The sequence below is a fragment of the Callionymus lyra genome, chromosome 17 (genome assembly GCF_982586985.1).
Source record: "Callionymus lyra chromosome 17, fCalLyr1.hap1.1, whole genome shotgun sequence".
Lineage (NCBI taxonomy): Eukaryota > Metazoa > Chordata > Actinopteri > Syngnathiformes > Callionymidae > Callionymus > Callionymus lyra.
In genome coordinates, this window is record NC_141834.1 from 8,938,053 (window position 1) to 8,955,981 (window position 17,929).

Genomic DNA, 17,929 nt, shown 5'->3' on the forward strand with positions numbered 1-17,929 from the left:
ATATTTACAATTATTTAAAAAAAAAATCAAATGTAACACCAATGAAAATGTGATTTTAATTTTAATTTGCGGAAGTTTCCCGTCTCTTATTGATCTTATTGAGTCTGCTAATGAAAGAAAGGCAACAATGCGAACATTCAATGAAGTAAGAGAGCAAACTGATTAGATGTGGGGTAGAAAGAAGCCACAGACTAAAAAAATAAACACATCAAGTGAGCCACTGCAACTGAAAGACGATGGACTTGGTTGTTTTGTTTGAGAACAATGGATCAGATCAGATTCCCTGAAATAAATAGAGCTAAATGTGTTCCTTATAACCCTTATAATAATTGAGAAAAGTATACTGTTGGTCTCCATGTGCAATATATGAAAAATGTCATAAGAAAAACAATTGCTAAATGTTTCTTTGTTTTGTTAAATGAAGGGTTTGAATTGACAAATGTAAGCATTCAGTGTTTTGTTTTGTACTTATATATAGATATATATAGAACAAAACATGTTAAAAATTAAATAAGACGAGACGGTAGGCTTGTTAGAATGGGACTGGAAGTGTGATAGTTTAACCTCTGAAGGGCCTCCCTGGTTGGTCGTTCATTTAGAGATAAGACAGCAGTACCTGTCCTCACTGGCAGCCACAGTATGCTCTGCTATGTTGTCGTTTCAATCAGCGTGTAATTGGATCAGTGGCCGTGATTAGATAAGAAGAAATGAATCTGGCTCCCGACGATAAATTCTGTACCACGGGTGAGAATCTGACTTCGCTGCAGGATCTTCTCAAACCATCAATGGAACTCCCGCCTCAATGTGATTAAATAGAATGGTTAAAAAATAAATAAATAAAGATTAATGTTATAATGCTAAACTAAACATATGGGATTGTCTTGTAAAACCTTAAGATTAACAAACTACAAGTTGAAACAGAAGTTTCAATACAGACAACTAAACAACTAAACCTTTAATATGTTACTGTTAAAAGGCCTTCTTTGTGAATGTAACATAACTCAAAGGGCCAACAACATTGGGGTTTGGATCCAGTCAGGGGAAGACCAGACCAGTGCTCACTGCCACTCAGGTAACAGTACACAACCGCTAATCGTCTGCATTTTAATAGCAAAGTGGATGATCTGGGATTATCCCTCATAAAATGTTATTGTCCTTGGAAAAAGACAAAGATATCTTGTGATCTTTGTGGGATTTAATCTATTGCCATCTCAGGGGGGAGAGAACAGACTCGGTGCTTTGACCAAAACACAGCCGCCGACATCACCTAATGGACGTCAGAAGAGGGAATCAATGGGGGCTTTTTTTATGGAGATGCCGCAAACATTAATGCCATTGACGACACCCCATAGCCTTACGACAGTCAGGCAAAGCCTGTCTTCACCCTGGCGGTCTCGTCTAGTCAGGAGACACCATGGGACTTTCTCAGATAAATTCAAAGCCTCTTGTTGTCAGAATGAAAATCAAGCTTTAAGTAAGTAAGTAAGTAAGTCATTTTTATTTGTATAGCGCTTTTCCAGACCAGGGTCACAAAGCGCTTAAACAATCAAAACAATATTCAATAAAGTATATACTTTAAAGGTCAAGATCTTGAAACAATAAATGAGTTTAACAATCTTATTGATAAATAAATCAACACGTAGTTTGTAATTACACATGTATTATACTAAAATTATGTTTTACAGTTACACATTTTAATAATAAAAGAGTAAAACTGAATAAATCCAATTTTGTTGTAAACAAAATGACTACTATTTACTACTTTTACTTTATAATGAAAGTCATAAACGTGTTCAGGATAAAAGGCAAGCTGATTTAAGTGTCAATGAAAACTGTTAACTTTTAACGAAGCACCAAAAAATCCCGGTTTTAACTCGTGGATTAAAGTTATAATACTCTTAATCTAAAATGGTTGATCCTTTTAACACTTTGGCTTTTAAAAAAACGCCCTCGTTTGTCAAACACCTGATAAAAAAAACTCTTAGAATTGGCTTTAGAATCCTGTTTACAAGTGAAAGAAAAAGGGGGCACAGGGACTTTGTAAACAGGGTTAAAATTTCTCCTTTTTTCTCCCTCACTCCGCTGACCCTCCCATCCAGCGCTGGACTACAAATCTCCCCGCTGGCTTATAGGAGACAAAATCTTATCAAAAGGCTCCGTCGCTCCGAGGTGTGTTTATTTGACACGAAAAAAAAAACGCTCGCGAGCCCTCGGGGGCTAGAAGTCCGCAGGAGGCGCTTTTTTTTTTTTTTTCTTCGCAGGACAAATGATTGACAGCCCCTCAGTGACATCACGGTTTGACAAAAAGAGTCGCCGGGGGAAGAGAAGCCACTGATCAATTGGACCAGTAGCGCACAGAGCAGCGCACTGTCAAGGGCTCCAAAACTCTGCGTCTCTTTTTTTAGGAACTTTTTTCTCCTTTTTTTTCTTTTCTTTTAGAGATGTTTATTCAGGATGGTTTGTGTCGGGTCCAGCCTGAGCGCTTCCTCCTAAACTAGTTTTTTCTGTGTGGCTGAACCGAGACCGACCCAACAAAAAAAAAAAAGTTTTGCAGCTGGAGAGAATATGCGAGGATCGGGATCGAAGGGAATGGACTGTCTGCGGTCCTCCGAGGAGAAGCAGCGTGGATTAAACACGAATTAATGTGGACTTTATCGGACCTGAACGTGGAACCGAAACGGACACAGCGTTTCCTCGTCAGGTAAACAATTTTTTTTTAAAGAAAAAATCTGGTTTTTTTTTTGCTGGTGACAGGACTGACGCGTGTGCGTAAAAAGTGAAGCGCTTTTATTTACACGCTCTTCTCTCTCAGTTCTTTCTGAGTATTTGATGTGTTTTGATGTCTTGTCTCTTGACTACATCTGCTCTCACACGTCAGATCTCACACCTGTGAGAGCCTCTTGAAGTAACTCTAGCCCTTATGATTATCCATGACCGTCAAAGCCTCTGCAAATAGACGCTTGTAGCACCGGCTGACTGCCACTTCTCAACTCTTTTTTTTCTCCCTCTCCCCCCCCCCCCTTGACAACAATCTTTCCTGTGATCCTACAACTCCATTTCTTTTTTATTCTCAGATCAATTATATCTAATTTAAGACCCCGGGTCTACAATTTCAGCCCGCGACTTTCCTTGATTTTAGACCCCCCCCCCCACTACTCTTCTCCCCCTCCTTCTTCTTTCATAACTTTCCCAAAAGTTGTTTCGCTAATTTGACTCTCATCATCTTCAAATATTTCAAAGTGAAGAAGGTGTCTCCTCCTCTTTCTCACTGTAAGTTGAGGGGGGGGGGGACCGGGACGCGTTTTTTTGGGGGAAGCCCCCCCTCAATGCCTCAATACCTGAGCCACCGGTGTATTGACAGAACCCATCTCTTCTTTTCCTCAGGGACTGACTGATCATGGTCGCCGTGGTCAGCTCCCTCATGGTACTGCTGCTCGCTCAGGTGTTGATGGAAGGTGCCAGGGGTCTCATCCCCGAGGAGGGCCGCAGGAAATACAGCGAGTCCGGCAGGCAGACGCCGCAGAGGTCCGAGAGCTTCCTGAGGGACTTCGAGCTGCGGCTCCTCAACATGTTCGGACTGAGGACGAGGCCCACGCCGGGGAGGGACGCCGTGGTGCCCCAGTACATGGTGGACCTGTATCGCATGCACTCGGCCAACGGGGACCACAGCAGCAAGCGGCCCAAGAGCATGGGGAGACACGCAGAGAGAGCCGCCAGCAAGGCCAACACGATTAGAAGCTTTCACCATGAAGGTGCGTATTAGTGACATACCTTTACCTGCCGGGCTCTCAGACAGTCCCGAAACCTATCTTTAAAACGTGAGTCATTGAACTTCAGAAGCCTCTTTTTTTATGGGGGCCTTAGTCATTTTTTTAGTGTGACATGTGGACAATTCAGCTTGAAATGCGAATTTAAAAGAGATTTTTTTTTACAAAAGTATCCCTCAGTGAGCTTTTAACCAAGCATTACAGCTGTCACCGGCCTCAAACACATCAAGTGGTATCCCTTGGTGTAATTTCTTTCCTTAATAATTGATGGTGTTTGCGTGGGGCTCTGAAAACAGTTTTTCCAGACACGCACCACAGGAGCGGGATAAAGGGCGGTGTGCCTGTGCGCGCAGGTGATAGTCATCCACTGTGTTGCTTCAGCAGCACCACGACGATGAGAGAGAGAGAGACACTACACCATGACAAAGATGTCGTGTCAGACGGGATTCTGACTCATTTTTATGACATTAAAATGCTCAGAGGCGCGCGTCTTTTTCTAAATAACCGGTCTGTCCGCGCCGTGCGTCATTACGCACGCTTGAATAATACCGTAATTGCTCACTTAGTTTATAACGCTGGGTACAGACATGGTTGGATTTAGAAGGTCCAGTTCAACTATTTCACTTCATGTGCTGCTCAGATGAATTACACTCATTCAGCTTGGACAAAGTTCACCAAAAGTACAAAGAAAAAAAAAGCAATAAAATACATATCTACTACATCTTAATTATAAATTGGCAATTGTAGTCGTTTTATTTAATATGAGGGTTTTTGCTATAGAGCTCTTAAACAGAGTCCTAAGTGTTTGATGGGGAAGTTTCCATTAAGGGTGAGTCAGAGAGGTGGTTGAGTGGTTGTTTGGGTTCTCTCCAGAGTCCCAGTGCAATGACACCCAGTGGCTACTCTGACACACTACAAACAACCACAGCGCCGTCTGCCAAGCCGACTCACTGCTGGAAACCTCTGCAAGCAGGGCCAGAGCACACCTTGACACCAGCGGCCATTCAGGAGGGTGTTTACATACGCTCCCATAGGTCTTTAAAACACGAAAAGGTGTATCTGACATCCATTAAAGAGGGTTGAAACGACCATCTTTGTAAATACAGATGGAGGATGAGCACATCAAAGCGGACAATATGCTTTCTTGTATTGCACCTGGAGCTACTTTTAAAGCTACAAACTATCATAATAGTTTAAAAAATATATTAAGCAAGAAGAAGTCACGTACACCCATAATTACTCTCTCAATGTAACCCTTTTTTGTGCATGCATTGCTAAACAAAATTTGACTCATAATACAGTCACAATGTGTTTAGCAGCTTTTTGACAAGTCCCTGCTTGTTCTCCTTTCTAAAAGGGGGACGGAGGTTAAGAGAGTAAGAATGCTCCCATAAGACACGGGGAAAGCGTGACAAAGAGGGAAAGAAAAAGAAAAGAGGATTTAAGGATGGAGGGAACCGGGAGAAGAAGGGGATTTGGAAAGGGAGGAATGAGTAGGATTGGGGACACGGACCAGAGAGAGAAAGACACGGGGCTTTCCCACATCACATAAGGAGTGATGTGGCTAATTGAAGTCTTTGTACTTCTGGAGGAAGGTTTAGGATGAGATGGTGGAATTTCCTAAATGTCTCCTTTGAAAATGCACAGGGGTTCACAGAGATTGTGTTTATTTAACCACAACCAACCCTAACTTTGAATGTGATAAAAATGAGTTCAAAGTGCATCAAAGAAAATAAGATATTTCACCTGAACTGTGGATGCTAAACAAAATTCCAATCCTAGTTACACCTTAATTATGCTAACTTTACAGAAGCAAATAACCAAAAAAGCATATGATTAATACTTTATAACGTCCATAAATTGAAGGGTAAATCATTTTTAAAGTAGATAAACTTGATTCTCAGAACATAAGGAAGTTAACCAAAAATCTCGCGAGGCTACTGAGAATCCCTTCGAGTATAAATCGGTTGTTTCCTGCTCTTCCTATAAACCACGTGGCAACTCGGTTGTGATGGATTGTAGGGAAGAAACATTGTGAGAAACCATCTATAGCCCTTGTTCTTTGTCCATGTGGGCACCAACAGTTAAATTATAGACAACCGTTTGCATTCTTGAAACAAGTTTATCTTTGGAGGGAATTTTTATATTACAACTTTCTTTAATGTTATTCCAATGTTCTTTTTCCTCGCAGAGGCCAAGGAGGCCCTGGCCAGCTTGAAGGGCAAAACAACCCAGCAGTTCTACTTCAACCTCTCTTCCATTCCCGAAGAGGAGCTTGTCACTTCTGCAGAGCTCCGCATCTACAGGGATCAGGTCATGGGAACCGCACCTCCCGTCGACAACCATAAAAACAACAGCACTATGAGCGGTGCTACCACCGGCGGTATTCACCGCATCAACATTTTTGAGCTTTTCGGGGACCCGGCGCATCGCGGCGGGGAACCCCTGGCCCGCCTGCTCGACACGCGGCTTGTTAAGGACTCTCTGAGCAGATGGGAGAGCTTCGACGTCAGCCCTGCTGTATCTCAGTGGACCTCGGGGAAAGGCCACAATCACGGCTTCATGGTGGAGGTGCATCACCCGGAGGAGGCCAACGGCGAGCGCGCCCACAAACGCAGCCGGCACGTCCGGGTCAGCAGGTCCCTGCACCGGGACCAGGACTCGTGGCCTCAGGCTCGGCCTCTCCTGGTGACTTACGGACACGACGGCCGCGGCGACTCGGTGCTCCACACGCGGGAAAAACGGCAGGCCGCCCTCCGCAAACAGCGCAGGAAGCACCACCACAAAGCCAGTTGTAAGAGACACGAATTATACGTGGACTTCAGTGACGTGGGCTGGAACGAGTGGATAGTCGCGCCCCCCGGCTACCATGCCTTTTACTGCCAGGGGGAATGTCCGTTCCCCCTGGCGGACCACCTCAACTCTACCAATCACGCCATCGTGCAGACGCTCGTCAACTCGGTGAACTCAAACATCCCGCGAGCCTGCTGTGTGCCCACTGACCTCAGCCCCATCTCCCTACTTTACCTGGATGAATACGAGAAGGTCATCCTCAAAAACTATCAGGACATGGTGGTGGAAGGCTGCGGCTGCCGCTGAGAGACTGAGGCGGGTGTACAAAGACAGAAACGGACACTAAAAAGACATTTTTATGGACACCCGGTTTCCCAATGAAGATGTTTATTTATATAAAAAAGGAGAAACAAAAAGAGCTATTGTGGAAAAAATATATATATGAATATATTTATGTCTACGTTAAAGTTGGGAAAATAAATATTTTAATCAGAGGAATATTCCTTTACTGGTTTTGAAAATGTATTTCTGATGTACATTTTGAAATGGGTGCAATACCACATGAAGTATAATGCTCAGATTTTTATTTTGTATTTATTTCTATTATAACCACTTTATTTGTAAATAAATAATGAGTATTTATCGTGAAAATATGTGGTCACTCCGATTTCCAGAGAGCGTCTGTAGACTGTAGACAAATTCTAACGGTCAAAAACAAGAAGGATTGGTCTCTTTCGTGCAGATGGCGAAACAAGTGTTGAGGTCCTTTGGTTATTGTAATTGGAGACCGGTAACAATGGAAGGGTTGAGAGAAAAGTGACAGGGCAGGGGTCATGGTGCCACTGATGGTAATGAACTGCGGTAGTCGGGTCATGGGACGGGAGTGACAAGTTACAAGGCAACAAATTTCATAGACTCCCTGGGGAGGGTTAGAAAAACACCGGGCTATGTTTTCATGCATTACACATTAGAGCAAAGATCCATGGGAAGACTTGTCAACAAGCCAGTTCCTGTGTTTTCTCTGTCCCTCACCAATATTGTGAAAGAAAAAAAAAACCCTCATCAGTAGATTGCTTAAGCCAAGCTTCCATGGAAGGTTTGACAGGACAGATGGCTTATTTATATTGAGCGCTGACACCGAAATAGAGACGTTAAATTAGCTTAAACAACGTAGTAAAAGTCACCGTTACACGTCTAATTCATATATTAGTAGGTCTCATTCAGAACCGACCACCCCTAACATATCTTGTAGTTCACTACTTTCTATGAAAGTACACAGAAAAAAAAAGCATTATGGCAAGCTGCTTATTAAAAACACACAAACACACACCTGCACCTGGTCACATACTGCACATGCTCAGACAGATTCTTACTCACGTACCCACTTTGGCGTCCTTCCTTTGTCTCCTCCAGGTAATACAGCTCTGATTTGTCATGACACTAAAGGGGAAAAGAAACAGGAATGTTTCTCAACACAATACAACAGCAGCATATATAAGGAATACTACGTAAACAAAGCCACACACAGACACTCTGCAAAAGTAAAAGAGTAGTGATTTATTCACAAAGACATCGGAGAAGGCTGGCAGAAACAAAACATATCATATACTGCAGTTCGAAGCAGGAACACCTGTGTAAATAAAGGCGTACTGCAATTTCTTTTTTTTTTTTTTTTTAGATGAAAACAATGTAATTTCTAGTCCAGACAAAGATATGACTCAAAACTTCACCCCAAAGACCCCGACATTTATCGTGGAGCCACAATAACAGATCAGATAATGAGAGGGGGGAAATGAAAAGAGAGAGCGTTTTGCAGAGTTTGACAGACTGCATTTTCTGCTGTGTTTGCATTAGAAATGGTTTGGATGGATCACAAGGCAGCTCAAAAAAGCTCTAAATAGAATGGGTTTTTTTTAAATGTCAGCGCACATTGGGACCGTGGAATGTTGGTTTTCAATCTCAGACACATGCATGCGCTCACATGGAAAACCAAGTACGGTTGTTTTTTCAATCATCTATTCAAGGGTGTCCTGGTGGGCTTTTTTTTTTCTGCCCCCCAATGAAAATGTGCATTGAAAAAAAAGATACTTTAGCCACATATTAAAATTGAAAAGAATACTTGAGAAATGCTTCAATCAAAGCATTTCATTCCACAGGCAGTAAAGCATAAAGTGACGCACACCTAATGCTTGCAAAGTTTAGTATCAATGTTCCGCATGTGTTACTTTATTCTACCTTACATCCGCCCCCCCCTCGGTCTCATGTGGCGTTCATTTCTCCCCTGTGGACCTCACCACACCACAAGCCTGCACATAGCTCTGCCAGTAGCAGCCATTATTTTTATAGACTTCGCACACACATTTCTTCTCTGGAATGTTAACTAAAAGCGTATTATATGAAAATAAAATCCATTAATACAAAAGACTGGGAATAAAAAACATGTCAAAAACTGTTACGAGCGGGGTTTTTTTTTCTTCTTTATATTTGAAGTCCATAAACCTCTCATTGACTCAGACGGAAATATTGCTCCCAGGGTTCCTGACACATGGGAAGCACTCGCTCCTAAAACTTCCCGCCTGCACCCCAGTTTGGAGTGATAGTTGGTCATTCATTCTAGTACTTCTCCAAAGCCACATTACACTGCTCCTCGGGGACCACTTCTTAACTTCTCACAGAGAACGGGGGTAAAGGTCAAAGTAATGGGGCCAAGTCACCTCCATCACTACCCAAAGTGCCTTCAAGTGAGTAAAGAAAATGGTTAAAAAAAAAAAAAAAGGGGGGTAGGGTAATATCAGTGGGACTCGAATGTCCACGATGTGCTATGAAACAAAAAAAAGAGTAACAGTCCGACCACCGTTGCTGGTTTAATAGTCCGTCTAAGAAATGTTTTATTGGCAGGACTCTCCTCACCTGCTACACAGACTTCTGCAAAGTCCCTCTCCTGAAAAAAAAAAAGTTTTCCCCTTCTGCTACATTGAACATCTGTGAAATCAGTTAAAGGTGTCCTTCACTGACTTTGTTTATCCACAAACACACAACAGAGCAGCCGCGCAACTGATGAGCATAACACTGGAAGCCAGGGCCAGTGAGCATGGCGAGTTTTGTGAGGACGAAAACAAAAAAAAAACATAAAAATTATCTGCAGCTCCAAACAACCCCGATCGTGAGGGTTGTAAACTCCAGATTTTCAGCTGGGCTTAAAAAACTAAAAACCACACGGCATATCTGGTACTTTCGATGGACCTCGGGGTCACGTGAGGGAGCTCTGAACCGAAAATAAGTAAAGACAAATAGTGTGAAAACTCAAAGCTCAACTTGTACGGTCTGCCGTGTCGTGCTCACTTATTGTGGAGGTGGTGCTTTTCCAGGACATGACGTCCAGCACAGCCAGGACCGTGGCATCTGTGCTGCAGCTCTGAACACATCAAACGGAGAAGCAAACAGATTCAGAAGCAGAGCGAATGTGGAAATGACTTTTCCAGAACGCTGATGGATGATAGAAGTCTTACATGTAAACAACCAGGAGCTTCCATTTATACATGCGTAGCAACAGATGCCTGTGTTTTTGAAACACGCAACAATGTATCAAAAGCTACAACCACTTAAGTGACAACGGTGTATTCATAATGTGATCGCTCAGGCTCCTTTAAATTAATTAATCTTATCTTAAAATCCCTCATAATCACCTTGCCAAACCCGTATTAAAGTTACGAGTGCCTATTGTAACATAAAACAAAACACTATTAAACAATGGACAGTAGGGGGTAGCAGAAGGCGAGAAGACATTTTTAAATGTGGGGAAGAGATTTATTTTATTTCAAAAACTCTTATAAACTAGACACTCATTTTCCTACATGCACAAACTCCTCGAAAACCATGAACTTTGAAGGAACTTTCAGTGACAGACATAGGACACCCTTGACAGATTTCCCAGACGACCATTGCTAGATAACTGATGCTTACATTAGGGTTTTTGAAGAAAGAAGGCGGCGAGAAAAAAAAAAAAAAATGGTTCTGGAACTTTGCTCGAGGGCGTCTCCTATATCATGAGCTTGAAAGGAGGCGTGTGGTTTCGGGAGTGGCTTTGGTCTTTGTAGCAGGAAGTAGCGAGATCAATCAAGTGCAAGATGACATCCCCCTGCGCGCCGGGTGGACATCTGTCAGTATAATGTCCTAATTACGATGCATAATTGAAAAAACTCAACTAAATTGTTTAAACGTAGATAAGTACTAAGTCAATGCATACTTCTGCCAAGAAAAAAAAAACACATTGTCTAATCAACAAGAGCTACAAATGATGTCTCTGGAGTCATATGGAAGTTGATTTATTTTAGTGTTTCAATTGTAAGGCTTGTTTAAAAAGTTTATTAGTTTTTTGTGAGTACAAAGAATTACAGCATTTAGAAGCCATACAAGTTAATGTTAAAACTTTCAAACTCTTCCTTAATCCTGAGGGCCCTAAAGAACCACCAAAATTGAATTATTTCTCACATTATTTAACATTAATGTAACAATATGTTAGTACTGTCTACTTTTTATTTGCTGCATAACCTGCTACGAGTCAACCAATCTTGGTAAATGGTAAACCTTAAACCAGACTCTTATACCATATATACTGTATATATTTTTTATATATTTATACAAATTATTTTTCTTTGGGAACAATAGGTGTTTATAAAAGACAGACGGCAGTATTTGATTTATAAAAAAGGTCCACATCACTGTACAAATTGGAAACAATTGTTAAATCCAGATATATTTTATATTATAAGTAAGTAAAACGCAAAAAGATACCTAAAAAAGCATATATAAATAAGTTTCACATGCGCAGCAGAAACCTTGTACACAAGTTTCTTTTTGGCATGTGAAGTTGTTTTTTTGTTTTTTTAATGTGTCCCTTTTTTGGGCTCCGGAACTACCTTTACTTTAAAAATGGCTTCTGTTACAGGAAACTACGACATATTGAGCCTACAGAAGCTTTAACTAAGTTATTGGACTAATTCCAGGATATTAGACCATATTGCCAGGTATCATGACATTGTGAGCGATGAATACAAGGTGCGAGCTGAGACCAAATGTATTTATAGGACCAGCTCTTGAGCTTATGATAACGTCCTTTAAAAATATTGCCATGACTTTTAAAGTGTCGGGGTGGCACCTTACGGACCCTCAAAGCATGGAAAAAAACCCCTCTCCCAAGCATTGGTTGATCCTCCCTTTGAAAGGAGACCTGTTTTAGAGTTTGGGTTCCTACTTGGTGGTCTATGAGAACAAGCTGGTGCTGAACCTTTTGTACTTAGAGCAGATTATCAAGAGGCTGATTCCAGATGCAATGCGCAACGGAGAACAGCCCCGATTCCTTGGGTGGTTTTTTCGGACAAATCCATTCACCATGCTTTTCTGATTAGCATAATAGGCTTTGTATAAACCGATGCCCCGACATTGACATATTCAACGTATCCTTTATGCATCTGTCACCCATCTTGGTTCTGGTCGTTCAAAGTTTGCAATTGTTGTGTAGTTCACACTGTGTACACCTGAATGTGTTCTCACCAGACCTTTCTCTACGTGAAAAGAAGTCATTTTACCCTTTTTTTTAACCACCTGTTATTTAGCAGCAGGAATATGACTTATTGCCTAAATATTGTGTTGAAAGAAGGTTTCTTCAACCTGACCAGAGAGGGTAAACAAACACGACCGTTTATGTCAAGAGCAGATCCGTGACCTTTCGGCTGTAGCCAGCACAGCTACGACACTAATTCCCACTCCTTCGCCGCTGCAGATCCCACAGCCTGACAGTGGCAAACACTGCCTCACCGAACCTTCCTGTGACTCACTTCCTGTCCCGACCCTGCACCTGCAACCCCCGACTGATGTCATGGCAGGTTTTCCTATTAAGAGTCGCAGTGCTCTCAGTCTTGCGTGATGTATGGGTGTGTGTGTGTGTGTGTGTGTGTGTGTGTGTGTCTTTCAGCGTGCCAGCCGGAGACATCCGTCAGTGGAATTGTGGTGAATACAGTCCTTTACAGAGTGATGACCTCTCCTGGTGGCTCAAAGGAGTAAGGAGCTACATCAAAAGGAACTTGGAAGCCAGACTGTGAAGCTCTATTGTGAATCTGCTGAATGGCAGGTTAAATATGATCTTATGTCTCCCCCTCACGCTAATCCGTGGCCTCTACCGTTTCTCTTCATGGTTATAAGAAAAACAACTCTTTACGATGTCATTTACATTTTATGCAAATGACAAAAAGGACTTCTCGGTATCTGTAAAAATGATTACAGTGAGCCATTCAACCACCAGTGACCACAATGAAATGATAGATTGAAAAGAACATATTGCTAGGACAGTCCCATGAGTCTATGGAAATACAGAACCGAATGCGACGTTTTCCCATGTGATGACTTTTAAATGTAACCCCTTTAACTTTTTAGTATAAAAGACTAGTACGGTTTTTTTTTGAGCCACCATAATTATTTCATTAGACGGAGTAACTTTTGCCAGTGGACCATTCATTCATAAAATGTTTAGTGGCGATGCACACATGGGAGCTGTTTTGAAAGACGACAGAATTTATAGCTAACTTAATAAAGTTTCCAATCACTACATTTTGAACCTGGGAAATGCTACAATAGTAAGTAAGTAAGTAAGTCATTTTTATTTGTATAGCGCTTTTCCAGACCAGGGTCACAAAGCGCTTATACAATCAAAACAATATTCAATAAAGTATATACTTTAAAGGGCAGGACAAAACTCAAAACACAACAGGAGTTCCAGAAAATTAAGGAAAAGCCTGAACAAATAAAAACGTCTTAAGATGTTTCTTAAAGGAGTCAGTAGATCATCAAACGCAAAGAGAGAGGAAGATTGTTCCAAAGCTTAGGAGCAACAGCTTGGAAGGATTTCTCTCCTCTGGTCATTCTCTAGAAATACTCCCCAAAATAATGCTATGGCTTTTATCATTGTGGTTTTGTTGCGATGTTTTCTTCTTAATATATTCACTTCATCCATGTATGTGCAATTAATTAAGTATACACAGTGTTTTAAATGTATTAATACATTCTAAAAATTTGATCTGCAAAATTTGATAAACCTCACTGGGCTCCTACCATGATTTCTATATAATAAACATGTTGATATAATGCTAGCAAAATATCTTTATGTTTATCTTCATATTTATGAAACGTATATCCACACAAAATAAACTGTTATTCGACAAACATGTTGGTAAACTAAACAGCATAAACCGTATTTTTAAACGGTTATATATAGTTCCGTTTACCAACATTTATTAGATGACATTGGAATGAATCTCTGTTCTGTCACTGTACAAACAGCGGGTGTTCTGTTGACTGGGGCATAAAATAGTGCTGTTGGGTTTTGGGTTTCCAGAGTGGGATCAGGGCTGCAGTATATTGAGTCCATGTGGGGAGTGCGTTTTTAATCTGAGCCTTAGCCACAGTCCTTCCTGTTTCTAATTTGGCGCTGCAGCGGTTTTGTCCTGAGGCCAACAGCCTCTCTTCCACAGAGTGTCTATTTCCTCTGAAGTGAATAGTAGCAGGTGTGCTGGCCCTGCTTCTCCCCTGCTTATGAATGGCCCACATCTTGCTCTTTCTTGCATCTTTTGTTTTCTTTTTTTTTTTTTCCATTGCTTTCAGTTGTATTTTTCAGTCAGTCTCACGTTCTTTCCATCTTTCTCACTGTTTCCTCTTTTCTTTGTTGTTTTGTCTTCTCCGGAATCCTTTGTGTCTTCCGCCCCCCCCACCCCCCAATCCTTCCTTTAGTCTTGCACTTTATCTTCGTCAGGATGGAGGTCTGAATTAAGATTAGTCATAGAGAAGATTCTTTGTACGTGCCAAGGTATAAAACACGACAATGAGAGCAATGGCTTTGAAAGATAACATAAATCAAACCACTAAAATTTAAAATTACATTTGTTAATTTACCTTATCATTTAAAAGAAAACACATTAATAACAATACTTAAAAAAAGGAATTTTCATACAACAACACATAAGATATTTGGCCAAAGAGACAAGTTCACATTATACTTCAAGAAGGCACTACAATCTCAAATAACCTCAACTGACCTTCACTTTTCCTTTACTCTTTGTTAAAACTCTTTCTAATACGTTGAGTTTTAAGGGAAGTAGCCTAGCTGTAAGTTTGAAGTTAAAATCCCATCCTTAGACGAGTTAACTTGCAAGCCAACTAGTCCTACATTGTGGCATCTGTACCACTGCCAAGTATATTTCCCATCCCTGCGTTTCCGGCGTCTGCACACGCGTGTTGACACAGGATGTTCAAACTTGTCGAAGATTAAACAAATCCAATTTAGAGTTCAATCACCTCCTTTTTTTTTTTGAACATCAAGTACATGTAGCTGGGGTCCAGAAAGCCGCATTTCCTTGAAGAGCTGAGCGAGGGGGGTGGGGGGGGTGGTGGTTGTGATCAAAACTTCAATGCATGCTGTATGTACTTTTGGGATCTTTGAGTACTACGCTCTTGCATGTGGCTGGATTTTTCCTCTCTTGTGAACACCCTCCACATTGGTTCTGTTCCCACTTTTATGGTGTCAACAAAGACATGTCTCTCTGCTCACGTCATGCTCTGAAATAAACATATAGTGGGAAAAAGACAGTGTACGCAAATCTTTCATCTCATCTGCCCAAACTTATCTTATAGAAAAAGGGACCTTCTAGTTCGACATCGGTCAGTCAATAGGATTCTTGGCTCAATTAGATTCATGGGTACATGATCAAGAGTTTAAATTATACCGCTGACCTTTTCTTCATTAGTACAAAAGGGACTTTCTCTCAACGACTATCTGTCCCAACAAGATTTTAATTGCCGTTCACAACAAATAAAGCTAGTGTCTCTCTGCTCACCTGTGTCCTCGTTTCTATTCGGGAGGAGGCGTTGACCTTCCCTGGCACCTGTTTGGCAAGCATCCGACGGCCCATCTGCTCCTTGCTAATGCCGCTCTCCCGCTTCAAACTTCTAAACAACTATTCAGAACGGCTAGCTGTCCGCCTAATTGTATCACATTCTCCAGGCTTTGTCCCGCTATTCTCTTGCCAGCTAAAGGTTGCAAAAATCTCATCCGCCACATCAGAGGGGCCCTATTAACCCGTGACCCCTCGTTGGTGTGTGTGGACAAGGTCGCTCCTCACACCCAACGTTGGGCCCATTAACACGTCGCCCCGCAGTAGAAAAACTATTTTGACGGGCTGTAATTGGCGCTAAGTGACGGTGGACAAAAGCCCCCTCTGTGCTGCATGCTGGACTGAGCGGTACTGACCACTCACCGGGCTTCACGCTTGACTTTTCTTTTCTGAACCCGACGTGAGAGGAGAGGAACTGGGGAAGCCCCTTCCTGCACCACCACCTCCTGTTTCTTCATCTTCTCTGCTATTTGCCACAGCGCTCCTTTGAAAACGTGAGATAATGAGGGCCGGTCGGACAGAAGTGACCAGAGCGGGATTCGAGCGGTCCAGATCTGTGGAGGCTGATTAATTCAATGGTTGGCCGTTCCTTTCAGAGCGAGCCTAATTAGTTTATGTTAGCTGGAGAAGGTCATGGGGTGAGTTTGACTGAGGCATTTTTTTTTCAAATGTCAGTGTGGTGTGATGATCAGTGGAAACAGGTGCAACACTACACAAAGTATGTCTTGAATGTAAGGTTATTTAAAATTAATTTTACTTTTGCGAGTCTTGAAAATAGGCCAAGGAACAAAAAAAACAACTTAATTGTTTGTTGAACCCTTATTAAGATTCTTTCTACTGAAATCATTTTAAAGAGTAAAGTACGCCTCAAAATATCTGGAATAATTTCTCACATTGTTGCGATTTTAATATTATAAATTTTGTCCTGAATAGTTTGACTGTGTTGTTGAGCCCGTCCACACAAAAATGGGGTTTGAATCTGGACAAGTTCTGTGTTGTATTCCACATGAAACTGCCGTTTTTTGTTACCGAAACCGCAATTATTTTGAAATCGAGTGCCGGAATGAATCGATTTAAAAGCACGTATATTGCATCTTTGTCAGTATAATCAAAGCACAACTTTTTCAAAGCGAAGATGTCATATCCCCATCTCTGTAACCTCAGTCTTTCACTCTAAACGTTGGCAGTCTATTAGTATTGCTCACACAGTACTGATCTTATTGGAAATATTAACAAAAGTATTCTCTGTCATTAAAATAAAAAGTAGTCAAATGGTAACCTATGCTTTCTTGGGAGTTTGGAGGCCATTATTAGCATTTGCCAGGTATTTTATTTCTGATTTAGCAAATTAATGTGGACATAGATTTTCATTTTTGTTGTTAAAGAATTTTTTTTTGTTGTTTTTTTTACTGCAGGAAAAACATTGCGATAGTAAAAATGTGGTTTTGTGTTGACAAGGCCTTAGCATCATATTTCACCAGATAACATTTTTGAAAATGTGATGACACAATACAATGAGTCAGTTACAAATTATATTTATGTTGGAAACAAACTCAATCCAGTAAGGTAAAATAAATATACTAAAAGGAAAATGTTGATTTACGGATTAAGTTTTATTGTTATTTTCCGATTTTTAACAGCACTGAATTTTTTTTTCTTACTTCAATTTTTTCTCTTTCAAATCACGTGTTAATAGTTATTTTTCACACGTGCAACATACAAATATTTTCACACAGTGTTCATTTTTTCATTGTATTTAAACTCCTGGCCACTAGATGGCATCATTAATTACATACTAAGCAGTTAAAAGACTATGAAATACTGAACACTAAATCTTGGCCATGACTGAGGACAAGAGGATACAGTCGACCCCAGGAGCTTTTAAAGCTGATGTTTGGACATATTTTGGTTTCAAAACAAATGAAAGCAGTTTTGACTCCGTCAAGAGTCATGTGGTCTGTAAATTCTACAACACCAGAATAAAGTACTTTGGCAATACTACAAATATATCCTTGTTTCTACAGACGGTGTATCCCCGGAAAGTAGTAGCATTAGCATTGTAGCATGGAGTAGGTAGTTGTTATTTTAAAAAGTCTGAAAATCAATAAATTACACAACCTCACCAATATAATGACAGACACACATTAAGAACTTGGACATTTCTCTAGACAAGTTATACAACTAACTAAAAGTTTAAAAGAGGCATAAATAAGACGCTAGCCTGCTGTCAAACCTTTTTTTAATCAAAACAAAACGTCACTACTGCCTTTCTTGTGTTCCTAGCAGCTCACCAAGACAGCCCTGCCACTCACACGGAGCAGTATATTTAAGTCGGGTCTAACTCCCTTCCTCGTACGCCATACCATGCGCTCATCCCCGTATTTAACAGCCTTACGTCAGACAGGAGCAGCGGAGGAGGCGTGGAGC

At 41.1% G+C, this 17,929-nt stretch overlaps 1 protein-coding gene across 1 annotated transcript; it reads left to right on the forward strand.

The window, feature by feature from the left end:
- The first annotated feature begins 2,212 nt into the window (after positions 1-2,212).
- Positions 2,213-7,211, forward strand: bmp2b (bone morphogenetic protein 2b). Its single transcript, XM_087812597.1, has 3 exons — positions 2,213-2,701; positions 3,385-3,752; positions 5,959-7,211. The coding sequence occupies exons 2-3, from the start codon at positions 3,398-3,400 to the stop codon at positions 6,864-6,866; spliced, it is 1,263 nt and encodes a 420-aa protein (XP_087668723.1). The 5' UTR covers positions 2,213-2,701; positions 3,385-3,397; the 3' UTR covers positions 6,867-7,211.
- Positions 7,212-17,929: the final 10,718 nt, after the last annotated feature.